Here is a 20,680-nt window from a genome sequence, read left to right on the forward strand (position 1 = left end):
AAAATATATAAAAAAGGAAAATAAAATAAATAATTGAATAAAATAATTAAGTAATTAATTGAAACACATTAAGGATGGCAGGACAGGTGATGTGTCACGGCTGCAGCATGTGGGAGCTCCTGGATGCCAGTGTGATCCAGGGCAAACATGTCTGCAGTAAGTGTTTGCAGCTCAAAGAGCTTTGGCTCAGAGTCTATGAATTGGAGGCCGAGCTGCAGACACTGCAACACATCAGGGAGGGGGAAAGTTACCTGGACACTTACAACCAGGAGGCAGTCACACCCCTTAGGATAGGGTCTTCTGATTTGGTCAGTGGCCAGGGACAGGAGAATGTGGCTGCAGCTGAGGCAGGTAAAGGGACCCAGAGGGCAGGAGTGCAGGAGCCTCAGCCTTTGTGATTGTCCAACAGGTTTGAGGTTCTTTCAGCTTGTTTGGATGAGAGTGGGAGCTGTAGGGTGGATGAGCAACCTGACCATGGCACCAGGATACAGGAAGCCATTCAAGTGGAGGGAGAAGAAAGGAATGTAGTGGTAGTAGGGGACAGTATAGTTAGGGGGATTGACACTGTTTTCTGCAGCAAAGAGCAAGAATCAAGATGGCTGTGTTGCCTGCCTGGTGCCAGGGTTCGGGACATCTGATCAGGGCTGGAGAGGAATTTACAGTCGTCGTGGTCGATGTAGTTACCAACGACATAGGCAGGACAAAGAAAGAGGTTCTCCATAGTCAGTATGAGGAATTAGGCACTAACTTAAGAAACAAAACCTCAAAGGTAATAATCTCTGGATTAGAGAAATTAAGGCGTGGCTCAAAAGACTGGTGTGGTGGAAGTGGGTTCTGGGTTGTGGGGCACTGACACCAGTACTGGGGAAAGAGGTGGCTGTACCGTTGGGATGGTCTGCACCTGAACCGTGCTGGGACCGGTGTTACAGCGAACCACATAACTAGGGAAGTAGAGAGGGTTTTAAACTGAATAGTAGGGGCAAGGGATCATATTTGGGAAGATACGGTAAATCAAAGATTAGAGACAAGGCAAGAGAGGAAGGTAGTAATCTGGGAAATGATAAACAGACTATATAAACAAGAAGGGACAGAGTGTACAAATCTAAGAGTAAATCAACAGATAAGGCTGGAGGTTACAAAAATAATAAAAGGATACAGGATCTGTATCTGAATGCATGTAGCATTCGAAACAAAACAGATGAACTGAGAGCGCAAATAGAAATAAATAAGTATGATCTGCTAGCCATTACAGAGACATGGCTGCAGGATGACATGGATTAGGATCTGAATATTGAAGGGTACATGGCATTTAGGAAGGACAGAAAGCTAGGAAAAGGTGGAGGGGTGGCCCTGTTAATTAATGATGGTATTAGCGCAAAAGAGAGGGATGACCTAAGTTCAGGAAACTAGGATATCGAAGCAGTTTGGGTAGAGATGAGAAATCATAAAGGCAAGAAGTCACTTGTGGGAGTGGTGCACAGGCCACCTAACATTAACCACACTGTGGGACGGGGTATAAAGGAAGAAATAATGACAGCCTGTCAGAAAGGTACGCCGTTAATCATGGGGGATTTTAACCTACATATAGACTGGAAAAATCAGATGGGCAGAGGTAGCCTAGATGAGGAGTACATAGATTGTTTTTGGGATAATTTCTTGGAACAGTACATTCTGGAGCCAACCAGAGAGCAGGCTATACTAGACCTGGTATTGTGCAACGAGATAGGATTAATTCATGACCTCATAGTTAAGGTGCCCCTAGGTAGCAGCGATCATAATATGATGAATTTTACATTCAGTTTGAGGGAGAGAAGAGTGGGTTCAAGGCCAGTATTTTAAACTTAAATAAGGGCAATTATGAGGGCATGAAAGCAGAGCTAGCTAAGGTAAACTGGGAAATTAGGCTAAGGGTTACATCAGTAGAGATGCAGTGGCAGACATTTAAGGGGATATTTCAGAATACACAGAATGGATGCATTCCAATGAGAAAGAAAAATTCCAAGGGGGGGACCTGCCATCCGTGGTTAACTAGAACAGTTAAAGATAGTATCAAACTTAAAGAAAAAGCATATAATTGCGCAAAGATGGGTGGCAGGTCAGAAGATTGGACAGAATATAAAAAACAGCAAAGATTGACTAAAAGAGTGATAAGGAAGGTAAAATTTAGAGTGCAAGAGAAAGCTAACAGAAATATAAAGACAGATAGTAAGAGCGTCTATAGATATTTTAAAAAGAAAAGAGTTAACAAAGTGATCGTTGGTCCTATAGAAAGTGAGTCTAGGGAATTAATAAGGGATAATAAGGAGATGGCAGATGAATTAAACAGGTATTTTGCATTGGCTTTCACTATAGCGGATACAAGTAACATCCCAGAATTAGCTGTAAGTCAAGAAATGGAAGGGAGAGAGGAACTCAAGAAAATTACAATCACCAGGGAAGTGGTACTGAACAAATTGTTGGAGCTGCGGGCTGTCAAGTCCCCGGGTCCTGATGGACTTCATCCTAGGGTCTTTAAGAAGTGGCTAGTGAGATAGTCGATGCGTTAGTTTTAATTTTCCCAAATTCCCTAGATTCAGGGAAAGTTCTGCTAGACGGAAAATAGTGAATGTAACTCCTTCATTCAAAAAGGGAGGGAGACAGAAAGCAGGAAACTACAAGCCATTTAGCTTAACATCTGTCTTAGGGAAAATGTTAGCAGCTATTATTAAAGACGTTTGTTACGACCAGCTGAGAAAGGTGTCTAGAGGTATTTTACTGTCTTCACCTGGTCTTATTGTAACAGGGTTTAATTTTAAACACTTGTGTTTTGAGCTCCCCATTTGTGAATCCTTATTCACAGCTTTCCAATGATAAGGTAAACAAATAAGCACACCAGGTTTTCTTTAGGTTTAAAGAAGAAAAGTGAAATTTATTAAATCTTCAACTTAAACTCTAATATGGTTAACGCCTATGGATATACAACGCACCCACGCTAGCATGCACATGCAATATGCACATGCAAATCGAGACAGAAAAGAGAAGAAAAATAAAATAGAGAGGTTTGAGGCAATATCAGAAAAGGGTTTCTTATTACTATTTCTGTGTTTCCAGCTCGCCGTGGAGTCTTTGATTGTAGATAGTCTTGCTTTTCGTTGGGGCCTCGTATTCTTCTTAAACCTTTTTCACTGTAGGAGGCTTTTCTGTCTTGGGGTTCATATGTCTTCAGTGGTTTCCGAAGCTGGTGAGAATGAGATGAGAACAGACAGGAGAGAGGTGTTCTCAGTCCAGGAGAAAACAGCTTTCTGAGTTCAAATTCCAAAAAACTTCAACAGTCATGTGACTAAACTGGTCTGACCATGTCTGTTTGTGTATTTGGCCATCTTAGCAGTTAACCTGGAATGCTTCAACCTCTGGTAATCAAAAGTCCATTGTGGATTAAATTGGAGCAGGGAATACCTCCTTTGTCCTTTGAAGTACTTGTCTGTTGATATGCTAATGCCTCTCTCTCCAGCCAAAGTCGCCAATTGTTTTTTAAAGCAAGTTCTTTATTCACCATCAGCAGTTTAAAATCAATATTCATGTGGCAAAATTAATTTTCCTCATTGTTGGCAGATGAGGGGCTTGCCTGACAGGTTATAGCAGGACACTTAGAAAAATTGAAGGTAATCAGGTGGAGTCAACATGGTTTTGTTATAGGGAAATCATGCTTAACCAATTTATTGAAGCTCTTTGAGGGTGTGGATAAAGGGGAACCGTGGATGTATTGTACTTAGATTTCCAGAAGGCATTTGCTAAGGTGCCACATCAAAGGTTATTGCAAAAAATAAAAGCTCATGGTGTAGGGGGTAACATATTGGCATGGATAGAAGATTGACTAGCTAACAAGAAACAGAGAGTAGGTATAAATGGGTCATTTTTTGGTTGGCAAGATGTAACAAGTGGTGTGCCACAGGAATCTGTGTTGGGGCCTCAACTTTTTACAATTTATATAAATGACTTGGATGAAGGGGCCGAAGGTATGGTTGCTAAATTTGCTGATGACACAAAGATAGGTAGGAAAGTAGGTTGTGAAGAGGACATAAGGGGGCTACAAAGGGGTATAGATAGGTAAAGTGAGTGGGAAAAGATCTGGCAGATGGAGTATAATGTTGGAAAATGCGAAGTTGTCCATTTTGGCAGGAAGAATAAAAAAGAAGCATATTATCTAAATGGTGAGAGATTGCGGAGCTCTGAGATGCAGAGGGATCTGGGTGTTCTAGTGCATGAATTGCAAAGGTACAGCACGTATTTAGGAATGCTATTAGAATGTTATTGTTTATCATGAGGGGAATTGAATACAAGAGTAGGGAGGTTATGCTTCAGCTATACAGGGTATTGGTGAGACCACATCTGGAGTACTGTGTGCAGTATTGGTCTTCTTATTTAAGGAAGGATGAAAATGCATTGGAATCAGTTCAAAGAAGGTTTACCTGGAATGGGCAGTCTATCTTCTGAGGAAAGATTAGACAGGCTAGGCTTGTATTCACTGGAATTTAGAAGAGTAAGAGGCGACTTGATTGAAACATATAAGATCCTGAAGGATCTTGACAGGGTGGATGTGGAAAGAATGTTTCCCCCTTGTGGGAGAGTCTAAAACTAGGGGTCACTATTTAAAAATAAGGGGTCGCCCATTTAAGACAGAGATGAGGAGAAATTTTTTCTCTTAGAGGGTCATGAGTCTCTTCCTCAAAAGGCGGTGGAAGCAGAGTCTGAATATTTTTAAGGCAGACGTAGATAGATTCTTGATAAGCAAGGGGATGGGAAGTTATCGGGGGTAGGTGGAAATGTGGAGTAATCAGTTCAGCCATGAATTTATTGAATGGCGGAGCAGGCTCGAGGGGCCGAGTGGCCTACTCCTGCTCCTAATTCGTATGTTCATTAGTTCGTACACCATAACACTGTGTGCTGGTGTTCAAGTGCTCTGGGCCACTTAAATTCATATAAATCACATAAAGCAAGTTAACTGGAATTGTTAACACTTAACTGAGGCTGTATGATGTAAGAGGTTACACTAGAGGAACCTAGAAAATAAATGTAGATATATAATTTGCAGTGATGTGAATGTCAGAGAGTATTTCTTTCAGTGCAGTTTGAGGATTGAAAATTGTACCAATAAAAGAAAAAAAGCATTCCAGAATTAAACAGGAAGCATTAGCCTGATTTTACAGTCAGCAGTCACCTCGCTTGATTTTTCTGTGACTTCAAGTTACTAATCATTGGATTCTGTGCTCTCTTCTCTGCAGGACAGCTTCCCTGCGCGCTTTGGAGGCATCCATTTTGTGAACCAACCTTGGTATATCCATGCATTATATACGATAATAAAGCCATTTCTGAAAGACAAGACCAGGAAAAGGGTAATTAAAATTTCAGACAGATGGGAAACATGATTCAGCATGGCAATTAACAATTAATTTGCAAATATGGTTCATAATAATTAAACTCCTCTCTGTCTAGTTGAATGGGGCAAAATTATATATATAGAGGAGAGGAAGCTGCAAATGGTCAGTCTATATGTGCGTCTGTGTGAATATTATGAATGATATATTGACTCAGACACAGCTCTGATCAGTGCTCAGCCTACCTTGAAATCCAAGACTAGTTACAGGAAGATTACATTTTAACACTCTGAATATTGAATTAATTTTTGCATTTGTGCACCATAAACTGTCGCCTGAATTCATAAGACCAAAATGAAATTATTTTGAACAGGAGAGTGAAAGGTAAACATACTTCCTTTTCAGTAATTGTTGCATGAAAATGATCTTTTTAAATCTTTTTGTGTCCTCCTTTTCGCATCCCTTTTGTTCAGGGCCCAACTGAACAGTATGCACAAGCTCACAGAACAGTCAGCTGATCTGTACTAAGGCCTTTGCCTTTGCTGTATACTAAGAGGCATATGGAAGCTCCCAATATTCAACTGCCATCTTGGGTAAATGCACTGGAAAATCTTTTCCCAATAGCATAAGTGAGGTTGGAAGCTAAATATATGGGGAATTCTGGGCACCTGTAAACTCTTCCATTTACAATTTGTGTTGGGTTGATGTAGGATAAAGTGACTGTCATTACCTTCAAAGAATTCTCACTGTAACAGCTTTGCAGAACTGGTGGCATTACAGTTTAGTCACTGGAAATTTTTTTCAACCATTTCAACAGTGAAATCTGTTATTAATAATGAATGAATTCATTTAATTAACAGACTTTAAGCTATCTTCGAATCAACTTTAAAGATTTGCTATATGTTTTATAGGTATGTAATAGAGGTACAAAGGGAATGTTCTCATAAAAATTCTTAATTTCAGATACTATGAATGCCTGTATTATTAATTAATGTCTTAATTTCATAATACTTGAATAATGTTTGGTCAAATTATCATTGAGAGTGAAAAGATGCAGTTCATGAATCCAGTCCACTGTTTCCTGTCAACTAGGTCTTGTGCACTTATTTTGTTCTTGGGATTTGGGCAATGCTGGCAAGGAAACATTTAGGGGGAGAAATTTGTTTGCGTAGCATCTAATAGTGCTATGCAGACTTACGTTGATTCCCCAGGGGCAGGCAGCACCATGGGCTGTGTGATTTTTGTGTGTTTAGATGGGATGTTGACTAGCTTTTGACCTACAAGGTACAAACTCTGGTTTCTTAATCAAGATAGAGAGTTTATTAAGTACAGAAAGCATATACAAGCAATACATAACCAATGGCAGTAGTTATACAGCAGGATAGGGTGTCCTCAGTCCTTACCTTCTGAGCTGCTGTGGTGCCGTCTTCTTTCTTGAGGTGTTCTGCTGACTGTAGGTTGGTTTCTTCTCAAATCAGTGCGCCCCGAGTTGTCACAGCACCTGCCATTTTTGGCCCCCTTCCAAGGGTTCCTTCCTTCCATATTAGGTTATAGTCCACCCTTTGATTGGTCAGTTATGACCTCACCTTCTGTACATTGTCCTTTCTTGATTAGTTTATAATAATCAGATTAGAGAAGATATGACCCTACCCTCTGTACATTATCTCTGCAGACAGCGTGATGGCCCAAGTCATTGTGACACAATGGGGAATTTTTGCTGTCCCCATCAACATTCCAGTCTTGAATGGTCTCTGAATATCTTTATTTGCCTTATCATCCATCTTGAGGCCTACAAATCTAGTCCTTATTGTGACTGAGTCTGTCTTAATTGAAATGCCGAATGGGCAATTATCAAGACATCCAGCCTCATAGCAACGCTACTTCTGCCGTTGTTACTGTAGACACCATCTCCCACCATTACAGTATCCAAATATACATTTCATATTTAACAACATGATTCTAAACTGGGAACTGAATATTCAAGGATATTTGACATTTAGGAAGGACAGGCAAAAAGGAAAAGGAGGTGGTGTTTCACTGATAATAAGGGATGGGATCAGTACCTTAGTAAGGGAGGATCTCAGATCGGAAGAACAAAATGTGGAATATATTTGCATGGAACTAAGAAACAGCAAGGGGCAGCAAACATTGGTAGGAGTCTTTTATAGGCCACACAAGTGCCAGGCAATGACCATCTCCAACAAGGAAGAATCTAACCATCTCCCCTTGATATTCAATGGCATTACGATCGCTGAATCCCCCACTATCAACATCTTGGGGGTTACCATTAACAAGAAACTGAAGTGAGGAGCCATATAAATACTGTTGCTACAAGAGCTCGGAATCCTGCAGTGACTAACTCACCTCCTGATTCCCCAAAGCCTGTCCACCATCTACAAGGCATAAGTCAAGATTGGATGGGTGCAGCTCCAACAACACTCAAGAAGCTTGATACCATCCAGGACAAAGCAGCTTGCTGGATTGTCACCCCATCCACAACATTCACTCCCTTCGCCACCAATGCACAGTGGCAGCAGTGTGTACCATCTACAAGATGCACTGCAGCAACGCACCAAGGCTCCTTCGACAGCATCTTCCAAACCCACGACCTCTACTACCTAGAAGGACAGGGGCAGCAGATGCATGGGAACGCCACCACCTGCACGTTCCCCTCCAAGCCACACACTATCCTGACTTGGAAGTAGATTGTCGTTCCTTCACTGTCATTGGGTCAAAATCCTAGAACTCCCTTCCGAACAGCACTGTAACTGTACCTACCCCACATAGACTGCAGCGGTTGAAGAAGGCAGCTCACCACCACCTTCTGAAGCACAATTAGGGATGGGCAATAAATGCTGGCCTAGCCAGCGATGTCCACATCCCATGATTGAAGAAAAAAAATGTTCCTAACAGAATTGATAAAGGGGAGTTGGTGAACGTAGCATTTTCAGAAGGCTTTTGATAAAGTGATAAAGTCCCCACAGGAGATTGGTTAGCAAAATTAAAGCACATGGGATAGAAGGTAATATACTGGCATGGATTAAGGATTGGTTAACAGGCAGAAAACAGAGAGTAGAAATAAATGGGTCATTCTCGTGTTGGCAGGCTGTGACTAGCGGGGACCGCAAGAATCAGTACTTGTGCCCCAGCTGTTTACAATATATATCAATGATTTGGATGTGGGGACCAAATGTAATATTTCCAAGTTTGCAGATGACACAAAACTAGGTGGGAATGTGTGTTGTGAGGAAGATGCAAAGCAGCTTCAAGGGGATTTGAACAGACTTGGCGAGTGAGCAAAGATGGAATATAATGTGGAAAAATATGAGGTTTCCACTTTGGTAGGAGGAATAGATGTGCAGAGTATTTCTTAAATGGTAAGAGATTGGAAAGTGTAGATGTACAAAGGGACTTGGGTGTCCTCATCAATAAGTCACTGGAAGGTAAAATGCAGATGCAGCAAACAATTAAGAAGGCTAATAGTATGTTAGCCTTTATTGCAAGAGGATTTCAGTACAGAAATAATGAAGTCTTTCTTCAATTGTATAGAAGCTAAGTTAGACCGTACCTGAAGTACTGTGTGCCATTTTGGTCCCCTTACCTTAGGAATGATATTATTGCCATAGAGAGAGTGTAACGAAGGTTCACCAGACTTGTTCCGGGATGGCGGGACTGTCCTATGAAGAGAGATTGGGGAAACTGGGCCTGTATTCTCTAGAGTTTCGAGGAATGAGAGGTGATCTCGTTGAAACCTACAAAATACTTCAAGGGATAGATAGAGTAGATGCAGGTAAGATGTTTCCGCTAATTGGGGAGTCTAGAACCATAGGACACAATATCAAAATAAGGGGGAAGCAACTTAGGACAGAGATGAGGAGAAATCTCTTTACTCAGAGGGCTGTGAATCTTTGGAATTCTCTACCCTATAGGGCTGTGGAAGCTCAGTCATTGAGTATGTTTAAAGCAGAAATTGACAGATTTCTAAATACCAATGACATAAAGGGATATGGGGATAGTGTGGGAAAAAGGCATTGTAGTGGCTGATCAGCCATAATCGTATTGAATGGTGGAGCAGACTTGATGGGCTGAATGGCCTACTCCTGTTGCTATGTTCCTAAACACAAAGTCCATAACTTAGTTCTAATCTGTTATGGCCAGGTGAGGAGGTATCTCAGGTTCCCCTCTTGCTCCTCTTATTTGACCACAACAGGTCAATATATTTAAATAGTGGTCATGCTTACCACCTCCATGAGTGTTTCACCTTTTTACCTTTACTGTGATTGTGAAAGAACCAATCGGACAGGTTTTCTTGAGGTTAGACAAGAAAGAGGTAAGTTTATTTTAGTTAACACTCTAACCCGATTTAAAAATACTAAAAAATACACGACACATTCATGCACATATTCGCATGAGAGTCATACAGACACAAATAGATTACAGAGGGAAAAATAAATTTGGTGGTTGGATTAAAGTCCAGAACAAATAGAACTTAAATACACTGTATGTGAAGTGAATGATCTGGTAGTCCTCGGCTGAAGCTGTATTCTTGAAGTCCTCGCTGGTCAAAGTGCATTTTGGCTGGCTTGCTTTGCTCAGAGTTTTCCTGAAAGCAGAACTGTAGTTGGCTCTCTTCCCCTGGTTGCTAACTGTAGCAGTTGGTAGGCTTGGAGGGTCCCCCAGTCACAGATGATTTTTAAACTCAATGTTTTCTGGGGAGAGAGAAAAAGAGAGAGAGAAAGGGAAGCTTGCAGCCTTCTCTGCTGCTGCACACTCAGTTACTGCTTGTCTCTTTGTCTGTGTAACAACTCTTCTGTTTGTTCAGAGATGGACAGACGGCCACATGGTTCTCTCAATCCCCTTTATTTTTAATGAAGTCCAAAGACTAAAACCCAAAACCTTTCTCAGGGTTGTCAGGGTTTACCCCCTGGAGGGACGGCTCCATTTATAAATGCCTCAAGATGATTTGGAATGTCCTGCTAATGTGGGTGATCTGGCTAATCTGCTCAGCCAATCTTTTTAAACTTTTTGTCTCCAGTTCAATCTCCTGGTATTTCAGATGCAAATTGCAGTGGCCATCTTGGCTGCTAGTTTTTGAAAAGTTAACATGTAGGATTTTTTCCATTAAAATTCTAGTGTAAGTTTCCAACTGGAGAAATTAATATTTCTCATTTGGCATGTAGGCTTCTCTTGACATATTCTAATACATTGATATATACACAAAGTGTAACTATTCCCGAGCATAACCGCAGCATCACTTAAAATCATTCTAATTTTAAGCACAACATCTCATGTGAGTTTTATCACAGACTCATCCAACAGATAAAACATGGCAGAGGTTAAACCTTTAGTTTGCACAGTAACCCGTTAGTTCCTACAGCTATGCGACTTGCGCATCTTTCTACATTGATATCATTGAAGGTCGTGGCTCGTGATGCTGCCTGCCCCCAGGGAATTGACGTAGTCTGCATAGCACTGCTGGAAGCGAACTAATTTCTCCCTGGTATTGTCAATCCTCAGTTTCCCTGAGAATGTTTTGGTGGGCCTCATCCTTGAATCACTGCAGTCCTTGTGATTATGGTGCACTCATGATGGTTTGAGATAGGGAATTCTAGAAGACTAACTCAACGTTGTTGAAGGAAGAGCAATATATACCTAAGTCATGATGGTGTGTAATATGGAAGTGATGATTTTCTCACAGTACTGCTGCTCATCCTTTTTGGTAGTAGAGGTTTTGGGACTGTGAGGTGTTGAAGTAAACGAAGTGAGTTGCTGCAGTGCTTCCTAGAGTTAGTTTATACTGCAGTCACCATGTGCCATTGGTGGAGAGGGTGTATATTGAGAGCAATGTCAGAGGTGCGAATCTTATGACCTGCTCTGTCATGGATGCAGGTAACCTTCTTAAGTGTTATTGCAGCTGCACCCATCCAGGTGAATGGTCAGTATTCCATCACATTCTGGACTTGAGCCTTGCTGATGGTGAAGAGACTTTGAGGAGTCAGGTGGTGAGTCACTTGTCACAGGGCATCCAGCCTTTGCCCTGATCTTGTAGCCACAAGATATGTTAATACTGCTGGTCTAGCTAATTTTTTTGTCAATGGCAGTTCCCATGATGTTGATGGTGGGGCTCTCAACAATGTTGCTTTTCTAGGTCAGAGTGCAAGGGCTGGGATTTCTCTTGTTTGAGTTGGCCATTACCTGGCATTTATGTGGTGTGATTGTTATCTGCCATTTGTCGGTTAGCTTGATGTAAGCCAGTACTGACTGTTTCATTATCAGAGGAATTGTGAATGGAGATGAACACTGTGAAACCATTGGCCAAAAGCACAAATTCTCACCTTATGATGGAGCAAAGGTCATTGATAAATCATCTGCAAATTTTTAGGTTGAGGACACTTCATGAGGATTTCCTTCAGTGATGTCCTGGGCAGCAATGATTGACCTCCACTAACCATGACGTTGTGTTTATTTAGACAATATGGCCTGTTGATGATCCTAGAGCAGTTCTTCCAGGCTACAGTGTGCTCTTTCATGCACTACTTACCAGTACTACCAACAGGAGATGAAATGTTCAGGCGGGTACAGCATGCAGTAAGCTTCAGCAATATGTGCAAGGAGTGTTCACCATAGGGGGTACTCCTCAAAACATGGCTGTAAACCCACCTCTGTAAACAGCTCCCGCTACTGACCACATTCATTGCTCACAGAAATAAGATAAGACCTCTGTTTCAGACAGAAATAAGATAAGACCTCTGTTACAGACAGAAATAAGATAAGACCTCTGTTTGAGACATTATAAATTATAACTGGTCATTATTGATGAAAAAATGACTTTTGCAAATTGTACCCACTTCATCTATACAACTGCATTGCCAGTAGAGCCATAGAACCATAGAAAGGTTACAACATAGAAAGAGGCCATTCAGTCCATCGTGTCTGCGCCGGCTAAAAAAGATGGCCACCCAATCTAATCCCACCTTCCAGTACCTGGTCCATAGCCTTACAGGTTACAGCACTTCAGGTGCAGGTCCAGGTACCTTTTAAATGAGGTGAGGGTTTCTGCTTCCACCACCATTGTTAGCAGTGAATTCCAGACACCCACCAACCTCTGGGTGGAAAACTTTTTCCTCATGTCCCCTCTAATCCTTCCAGCAATCACCTTGAATCTGTGCTCCCTGGTAATTGACCTCTCCACTTGGGGAAACAGGTCCTTCCTGTCTACTTTATCTAGGCCCCTCATAATTTTGTACACCTCAATTAAATCACCCCTCAGCCTCCTCTGTTCTAAGGAAAACAACCCTAGCCAATCCAATCTTTCCTCATAGCTGCAATTTTCAAGCCCTGGCAACATTCTTGTAAATCTCCTCTGTACTTTCTCCAGACCAATTATGCCCTTCCTATAATGTGGTGACCAGAACTGTCCGCAATACTCCAGATGTGGCCTAACCAGCGTTTTATACAATTCCAGCATTACATCCCTGTTTTTGTATTCTATACTTCGGCCAATAAGGCATTCTATATGCCTTCTTCACCACTCTATCTACCTTCAGAGACCTGTGGACATGCACTCCAAGGTCGCTCACTTCTTCTACCCCTCTCAATATCCTCCTATTTATTGTGTATTCCTTGCTTTGTTTGCCCTCCCCAAATGCATTACCTGACACTTCTCTGGATTGAATTCCGTTTTCCCACTCAATCATACGATTGATAGCATTCTGGAATCTACAGCTATCCTCTTCACTTTCAACTACACGGCCAATTTTTGTGCCATCTGCAAATTTCCCAATCATGCCTTTCACATTTGAGTCCAAATCATTAATATATATCACAAACAACAAGGGACCCAACACTGAGCCCTGTGGAATGAGGAATTGCCTTCCATTCGCAAAAACATCCGTTGACCGTTACCCTTTGTTTCCAGTCACTGAGCCAATTTTGGATCCAACTCGCCACATTCCCCTTTATCCCACGGGCTTTTACTTTTCTGACCAGTCTGCCATGTGGGACCTTATCAAATGTCTTACTAAAATCCATGTAGACAACATCTACTGCACTACCGTCATCAATCCTCCTTGTTACTTCCTCAAAAAATTCAATTAAGTTACTAAGACACGACCTTTCCTTAGCAAATCCATACTGACTATCCCCAATTAATCCGTCCCTTTCTGAGTGATAGTTTATCCTATCTCTCAGAATTGATTCTAATAATTTGCCCACCACCGAGGTCAGACTGACCAGCCTATAATTATTTGGTCTATCCCTTGCACCCTTTTTAAACAATGGTACATTGTTCGCAGACCTCCAATCGTCTGGTACCTTACCTGTATCTAGTGAAGATTTGAAGATGATCCTCAGAGCATCTGCTATTTCCTCCCTGGCTTCCTTTAACAGCCTGGGATACAATCCTTCCTGCCCGGTGATTTATCCACTTTCAAGGATGTCAGACACTCTAGTACTTCCTCTCTCATTATGTTTATCATATCTAATATTCACACTCCTCCTCTTTAACTATAAGGTCCGCATCATCCCGCTCCTTTGTGAAGACAGATACAAAGTACTCATTAAGAACCCTGCCCACATCTTCTGCATAAGTTCCCATGTACATCTCTGATGGGCCCTACCCTTTCCTTACTTATCCTGTTGCTCTTAATGTACTGATAAAACATCTTTGAGTTTTCCTTGATTTTACCTGCTAATATTTTTTCATGTCCTCACTTTGCTTTCCTAATTTCCTTTTTGACTTCACTCCTGCACTTTCTATACTGCTCTAGGCTTTCTAAAGTATTAAGTTTTTTGTGACTGTCATAAGCTTTCTTTATCTACTTTATCTGACCCTATAAGCTTCTAGATAACCAAGGAGCTCTAGATTTGGCAGTACCACCCTTTTTCTTTGTGGGGACATGTCTACACTGTGCCCGTAGAATCTCGCTTTTGAATGCCTCTCACTGGTTTGCCACTGATTTTCTTTCAAGTAGCTTCATCCGGTTCACTTTCGCCAGATCACCTCTCAGCTTTGTAAAATTTGCCTTCCCCCAATTTAGAACTTTTACTCCTGTTCTATCCTTGTCCCTTTCCATAATAATGCTAAATCTAACTGTATTGTGGTCACTATCTCCAAAATGGTCACCCACAGCAACTTCATCCACTTGCCCAGCTTCATTTCTTAAGACTAAATCTAGAATTGCACCCCCTGTCATTGGGCTTGTTACGTGCTGGCTAAAAAGGTGCTCTTGAATGCAGTTCAAGAATTTTGTCCCCTCTGTGCCCTTTGTTCACACTGTTTGTAACCCAGTTGATATTAGGGTCGTTGAAATCCCAAACTATTATTGCCCTATTGTTTTTGCACTCAGAAATTTGCCTTCATATTTGTTCTTCTATCTCCCTCTCACTATTTGGGGGTCTATACGACACTCCTAGTAGTGTGGCTGCCCCTTTTATTGTTCTGAGCTCAACCCATATGGCCTCATTTAATAATTCATTTAGCATATCATCCCTCCTCACAGCTATAATTGATTCTTTAACCAATAATGTTACACCCCCTCCTTTTTATCCCTCTCTCTATCTTGCCTGAACCCTCTATATCCAGGGATGTTGAGCTGCCATTTTTGCTTATCTTTAAGCCCAGTTTCCATTAAAGCAATGATATCATGCTGCCATGTGTTTATCGATGTCTTCAGCTCATCAGCTTTATTTGCTCCTTGTATTTAAATAAATATCTTTTAACACTGCCAAATTCCTGTGCTGCACACTTCTTAACCTTTGCTTCTTCTATCTTTCAGAGTCACTCGCTAATTTTCTGTCTCCCGCTCCCTGCCCTGAAATCGTTCTATCTGAAACTGCCTTCAGGTTTCCATCCCCCTGACAATCTAATTTAAACCATCCCCAACAGCACTAGCAAACCTTCCTGCAAGAATATTCATCCCTGTCCTGTTCAGGTGTAGACCGTTTGGCTTGCACAGGTCCCACCTTCCCCACAACCAGTCCCAATGTCCCAGAAATCTGAAGCTCTCCCTCCTGCACCATCTCTCCAGCCACACATTCATCTGGTGCATTCTCCTATTTCTGTACTCACTAGCACATAGCCTTGGGAGTAATCTGGAGATTACTACTTTTGTGGTCCTGCTTGCTAATCTCTTTTCTAACTCCCTAAACAGCCTGCAGGACCTCATCCCTTTTTTTTACCTATACCATTGGCACCAATGTGGACCAAGACCTCTGGCTGTGCACCCGCACCCTCCAGAATGCTCTGTAGCCGCTCGGCGATATCCTTGACTTTTGAACCAGGGAGGCAACATACCATCCTAGTATCAAGTTTGGGACCACAGAAACGCCTGTCTGTTCCCCTAACTATCGAATCCCCTACCACTATTGCTCTCCTATCTTCTGTCCTCCCTCCCTGCACAGCTGAGTCACCCACGGTGCTCTGGTCATGACTGTCGCTACACTCTCCAGAGGAATTCTCTGTTCCAACAGTACTCAGAACTGAATACCGGTTAGAGAGTAGGTTGCCCTCTGGGGTCTGTTGCACTACCTGCCTTGTCCTTCTTGTTTGTCTGTAAGGGAATCAGATCTACAATTTTCACATATTACAGTGTAAATATTGCATGCATGACCTGACTCTGGTTTTCTGCTTTAGTGTGGCGTCAGTCTGTGCTCTGAATCTGGGTTTACAGTACACCTTCTTAGTGTTGGTATGAAGTGAAAATGTTTTTCACCAATGCTATGCTGATAGTGTGATATGGTCGAAAAGAGTTTGAATAAAATTAATCTTCTACATTGCATTGGCAGATCTTTTTAAACAAAGCTATTTAAGTAGAAGCATTTGAATTACATTAAAGTTCTCAGCCACAACACTTATATTTTGAACATAAAGCAAATCATTGCAAATATTGTAAATCTGAATGAAAAGAGATTTTGCTGCAAATACTCAGCAGGTCAGGCAGCATCTGTGGAGAGAACAAATAAGGTGTTTTGGGGTTGGACCCTTCCTCAGAATTTGTACTTTTCTCACTTTAAAGATTTTTCAGGATTGCATTATGTATCTGTCAATAGAATGATTTTAACTGTCATTGAAGTTATGTAAAGGCAGGGAAGCTCAAGCCACCATCTGTAGTCCAGATTTATCAAGCAACAAAGAAATTACTGTATTTACTTTCAGCCACAAGGTGACACTATTGTGTTTGGTACTGTATTGTTGAGCACTTCCAAAGTAACACCCAGTGGTAGCAAGAGTCGCCATAAACTCAGTTTAAATGTCTAGTAACTTAGTTGCATGAATTAGGATTTTGATGAATTCACATTAGCTCTTAATTCCTTTATTTGATGTTTCGGTGAGGGGAAGTGTTGAAGACATAGCCAACTAGCCATTGACAATAGATGTCCTTGCTTAGAGAAGCAAACCAAATGGTTGACTGGGTTTAGGTTAGCTATGAATAGGCCTGGTATCTCCAGTTCTGCTTGTGAACTATGTAATGATTTTTGTTCCAACAATGCAGTGCTGCAAGCACCTAACCTGTGCTAATAAAAACAAGAAATGCTGGAAATACTCAGCAAGTCTGGCAGCATCTGTGCAGGGAAAAGCAGAGTTAACGTTTCAGTTCAGAGACCCTTCTTCAGAACTGACAAATATTAGAAATGTAAAATGTTTTAAGCAAGTAAAGCAGGGGTGGGGCAAGAGATAACAAAGGTGAAGGTGTTGATAGGACAAGGTATCAGAGAATAATTGACCAGAAGATCATGGAACAAAGGTGCACGGTATGTTAATGGTGTTCTGAAAGACAAAGCGTTAGTACAGAGAGGGTGCAAATGATTGTAAAGCATAGAACACTCCAAGCACTAACATAAAAAAACACATTAGAAAAACCAAAACAGTGGGTAAGTACATGGAAACAAACTAAACAAACTGAAAAACCTAAAATAAAATAACCAAATAAAAAAGGAAAAAGAAAAAATAACTAAACATAAAAAGGGGGACCCGTCATGCACTGAAATTATTGAACTCAATGTTCAGTCCGGCAGGCTGTAGTGTGCCTAATCAGTAAATGAGATGCTGCTCCTCGAGCTTGCATTGATGTTCGCTGGAACACTGCAGCAATCCCAGGACAGAGATGTGAGCATGAGAGCAGGGGGGAGTGTTGAAATGGCCAGCGACCGGAAGCTCGGGGTCATGCTTACAGACAAGAGTGGAGGTGTTCCGCAAAGTGGTCACCCAATCTGCATTTGGTCTCCCCAATGTAGAGGAGACCACATTGTGAGCAGCGAATACAGTATACTAAATTGAAAGAAGGACAAGTAAATCGCTGCTTCACCTGAAAGGAGTGTTTGGGCCCTTGGATAGTGAGGAGAGAGGAGGTAAATGGGCAGGTAATATACCTCCTGCGATTGCAAGGGAAAGTGCCGTGGGAAGGGGACGAGGTGGTGGAGTAATGGAGGAGTGGACGAGGGTGTCGCGGAGGGAACGATCCCTTCGGAATGCTGACAGGGGAAAGGAGGGGAAAATGTGTTTGGTAGTGGCATCACACTGGAGGTGGCGGAAATGGCGGAGGATGATCTTTTGGATCTGGAGGCTGGTGGGGTGGAAAGTGAGGACAAGGGGAACCCTGTCACGGTTCTGGGAGGGAGGGGAAGGGGTGAGGGTAGAGGTGCGGGAAATTGGCCAGACAAGGTTGAGGGCCCTGTCAACCACAGTGGGGCGGGAATCCTTGGTTGAGGAAAAAGGAAGACATATCGGAAGCACTCTAATGGAAGGTAGCATCATCAGAGCAGATGCGTCAGAGACGGAGAAACTGGGAGAATGGAATGGAGTCCTTACAGGAGGCAGGGTGTGAAGAAGTGTAGTCGAGGTAGCTGTGGGAGTCAGTGAGCTTATAATGAATATTAGTAGACAGCCTATCCCAGAGATGGAGACAGAGAAGTCGAGGAAAGGAAGGGAAGTGTCGGAGATGGACCATGTAAAGGAGAGAGAAGGGTGGAAATTAGAAGCAAAGTTGATAAAGTTTTCCAGTTCGGGGCGGGAGCAGGAAATGGCACCAATACAATTATCAATGTACCAGAAAAAAAGTTGGGGGATGGGGCCTGAGTAGGACTGGAACGAGAAATGTTTGACATATGCCACAAAAAGACAGGCATATAGCTGGGACCCATGCGGGTACTTTAGCGACACCTTTTGCTTGGAAGAAGTGAGTGGAGTTGAAGGAAAAGTTTACCGATTAGGCACACTACAGCCTGCCGGGCTGAACATTGAGTTCAATAATTTCAGAGCATGATAGGACCCCCTTTTTATGCTTAGTTATTTTTTTCTTTTGCCTTTTTTATTTAGTTCTATTATTTTAGGTTTTTCAGTTTGTTTAGTTTGTTTCCACTGTGCTTACCAACTGTTTTGGTTTTTTTAATGTGTTTTTTTATGTTAGTGCTTGGTGTGCTCTGTGCTTTACAATCATTCACACCCTCTCTGTACTAACGCTTTGTCTTTCTGCATACCATTAACATACCGTTCGTCTTTGTTCCATGACCTTCTGGTCAGTTATTCTCTGTGACCCTGTCCTATCAACACCTTCACCTTTGTTATCTCTTGCCCCACCCCCGTTTTACTTGCTTAAAACCTTTTACATTTCTAATATTTGTCAGTTCTGACAAAGGGTCTCTGACCTGAAACGTTAACTCTGCTTCTCTCTGTACAGATGCTGCCAGACCTGCTGAGTATTTCCAGCATTTCTTGTTTTTATTTCAGATTTCCAGTATCTGCAGTATTTTGCTTTTATCTTACCTAACCTGTGCTGTTACCCTCATAGTACTGAAACATCCTTTTAACTTTTGAACACTTCATTTTTGTATGTAATCATTTCTAATGCTAAGCATTGCAAATTAAAAGAAAAAAATCAGAATATAAATAACTAGTCAGTATTTTAGAAATGATTGAGCAAAAAAAAGTCTTGTTCAATTTTTATTTTGATTCAGAAATATATTGCAGTCTTCAGAAAGGTGGTATCCAATTATTGTCACCTGTAAACTACATTTGTGAATTAATCTTTAAGTGTAAACCATTTTAAATGATGTCACAGTTCTTTCTGAAAGTACATTGCAATACTTCTTTAAAGTTACTGGAGATGAAATTGGTTATTTCCAGTGGTGCAAGCAGATGAATAGTGAATCAGCAGACTGTTTTATACTGTGCCTGATTTCCTTTTCCAATGAAATCAACGTTTAAAAAATGTAAAAGTTCTTTGATCTGTTCAGATGTAGGTCACTTAAGGAACAATGCTGTATTGATACGTAGAAGAAAAAAAGGACAGTGCTCATAACAACTGGATGTCACAATAGGGAATAGAGAATGGGAAAGGGGCTGTAGTGTCTTCCTGGATGGATGAACGAAGCTGGGCTAATTGGTTTTTGCTCATCTGTAATTATTTTGCAACCTTGCGATAAACATTGTGCCACATGCATTTGAGAATTAGAATGTTTTAAACTGAGTGTTTTAACACCATAGGCAGAATAAATTCTCTCTATTTGGAGCCGTTCACAACTTCAGTTTTGGCTGAAAGCCTGAAAGATTATTAAGGAGCTGAATTCCTACCGTGAAGGGCTTCATAGCCAGCACGATGATATCACAGAGTGACAGAGGACTTTAGCAGCATATAACAGCACACAGTGGATTACACCATTACACCAAATTATTAGTTACTACTTCACCTCAGTAGGAGTGATTTGTAAAAAAAACACTAAGAAATATATATCTATCAATAAATATTTGCAGGCAAAATTATGTTTTGAATTTCATAAATGTTGTATATCTGGTGCTTTGAGATCTCAATTAAAATAAACCTTCATCTAATGGACATTTTAGTTTTTCTAACCTGGATACAATTTATCTTGGCACAATTGATTTTAATTTATCATATTTGTGGTTGATTTTTGCATTTCATGCTTTTTGTTTCAGATCTTTCTCCATGGCAACAACCTGAACAGTCTGCAGCAGCTAATCCATCCTGAATATCTGCCATCTGAGTTTGGAGGCACCCTACCTCCATATGACATGGGAACCTGGGTACGGACGCTGCTTGGTCCAGAGTACAATGATGATGCTGACTATCCCTACAATTCCTACAATTCGATGCATGTGAAAGACATGCTGGATAATCATGAACGCAGCTGTTCTCCCAAGCATATGAAGAGGTGTGTGCAGTATAGTTGTATCAACTGTTTTACTGGATTTCCATTGCAGCTTTTAAACTCTGCTCATTTTCCTGTTTATTTTTTAATGCATGATATAATAATGTCAAATTAAAGTCACCCACTATTTTAATGGGCAGATGGACTATGTGGCACAGCAC

The 20,680-nt window shown here is 41.4% G+C and overlaps 1 protein-coding gene across 1 annotated transcript in view; it reads left to right on the forward strand.

Annotated features, from left to right (window-relative positions):
- LOC137369590 (clavesin-1-like) overlaps nt 1-20,680 on the forward strand; it is a 121,983-nt gene that overhangs the window by 35,219 nt on the left and 66,084 nt on the right. The window contains exons 3-4 of the mRNA XM_068030896.1: nt 5,262-5,372; nt 20,287-20,522. Coding sequence (XP_067886997.1) covers nt 5,262-5,372; nt 20,287-20,522 — 347 coding nt within the window. The remainder of the gene's footprint in view (nt 1-5,261; nt 5,373-20,286; nt 20,523-20,680) is intronic.

This window comes from Heterodontus francisci, chromosome 5 (assembly GCF_036365525.1).
Source record: "Heterodontus francisci isolate sHetFra1 chromosome 5, sHetFra1.hap1, whole genome shotgun sequence".
Taxonomy (NCBI): domain Eukaryota; kingdom Metazoa; phylum Chordata; class Chondrichthyes; order Heterodontiformes; family Heterodontidae; genus Heterodontus; species Heterodontus francisci.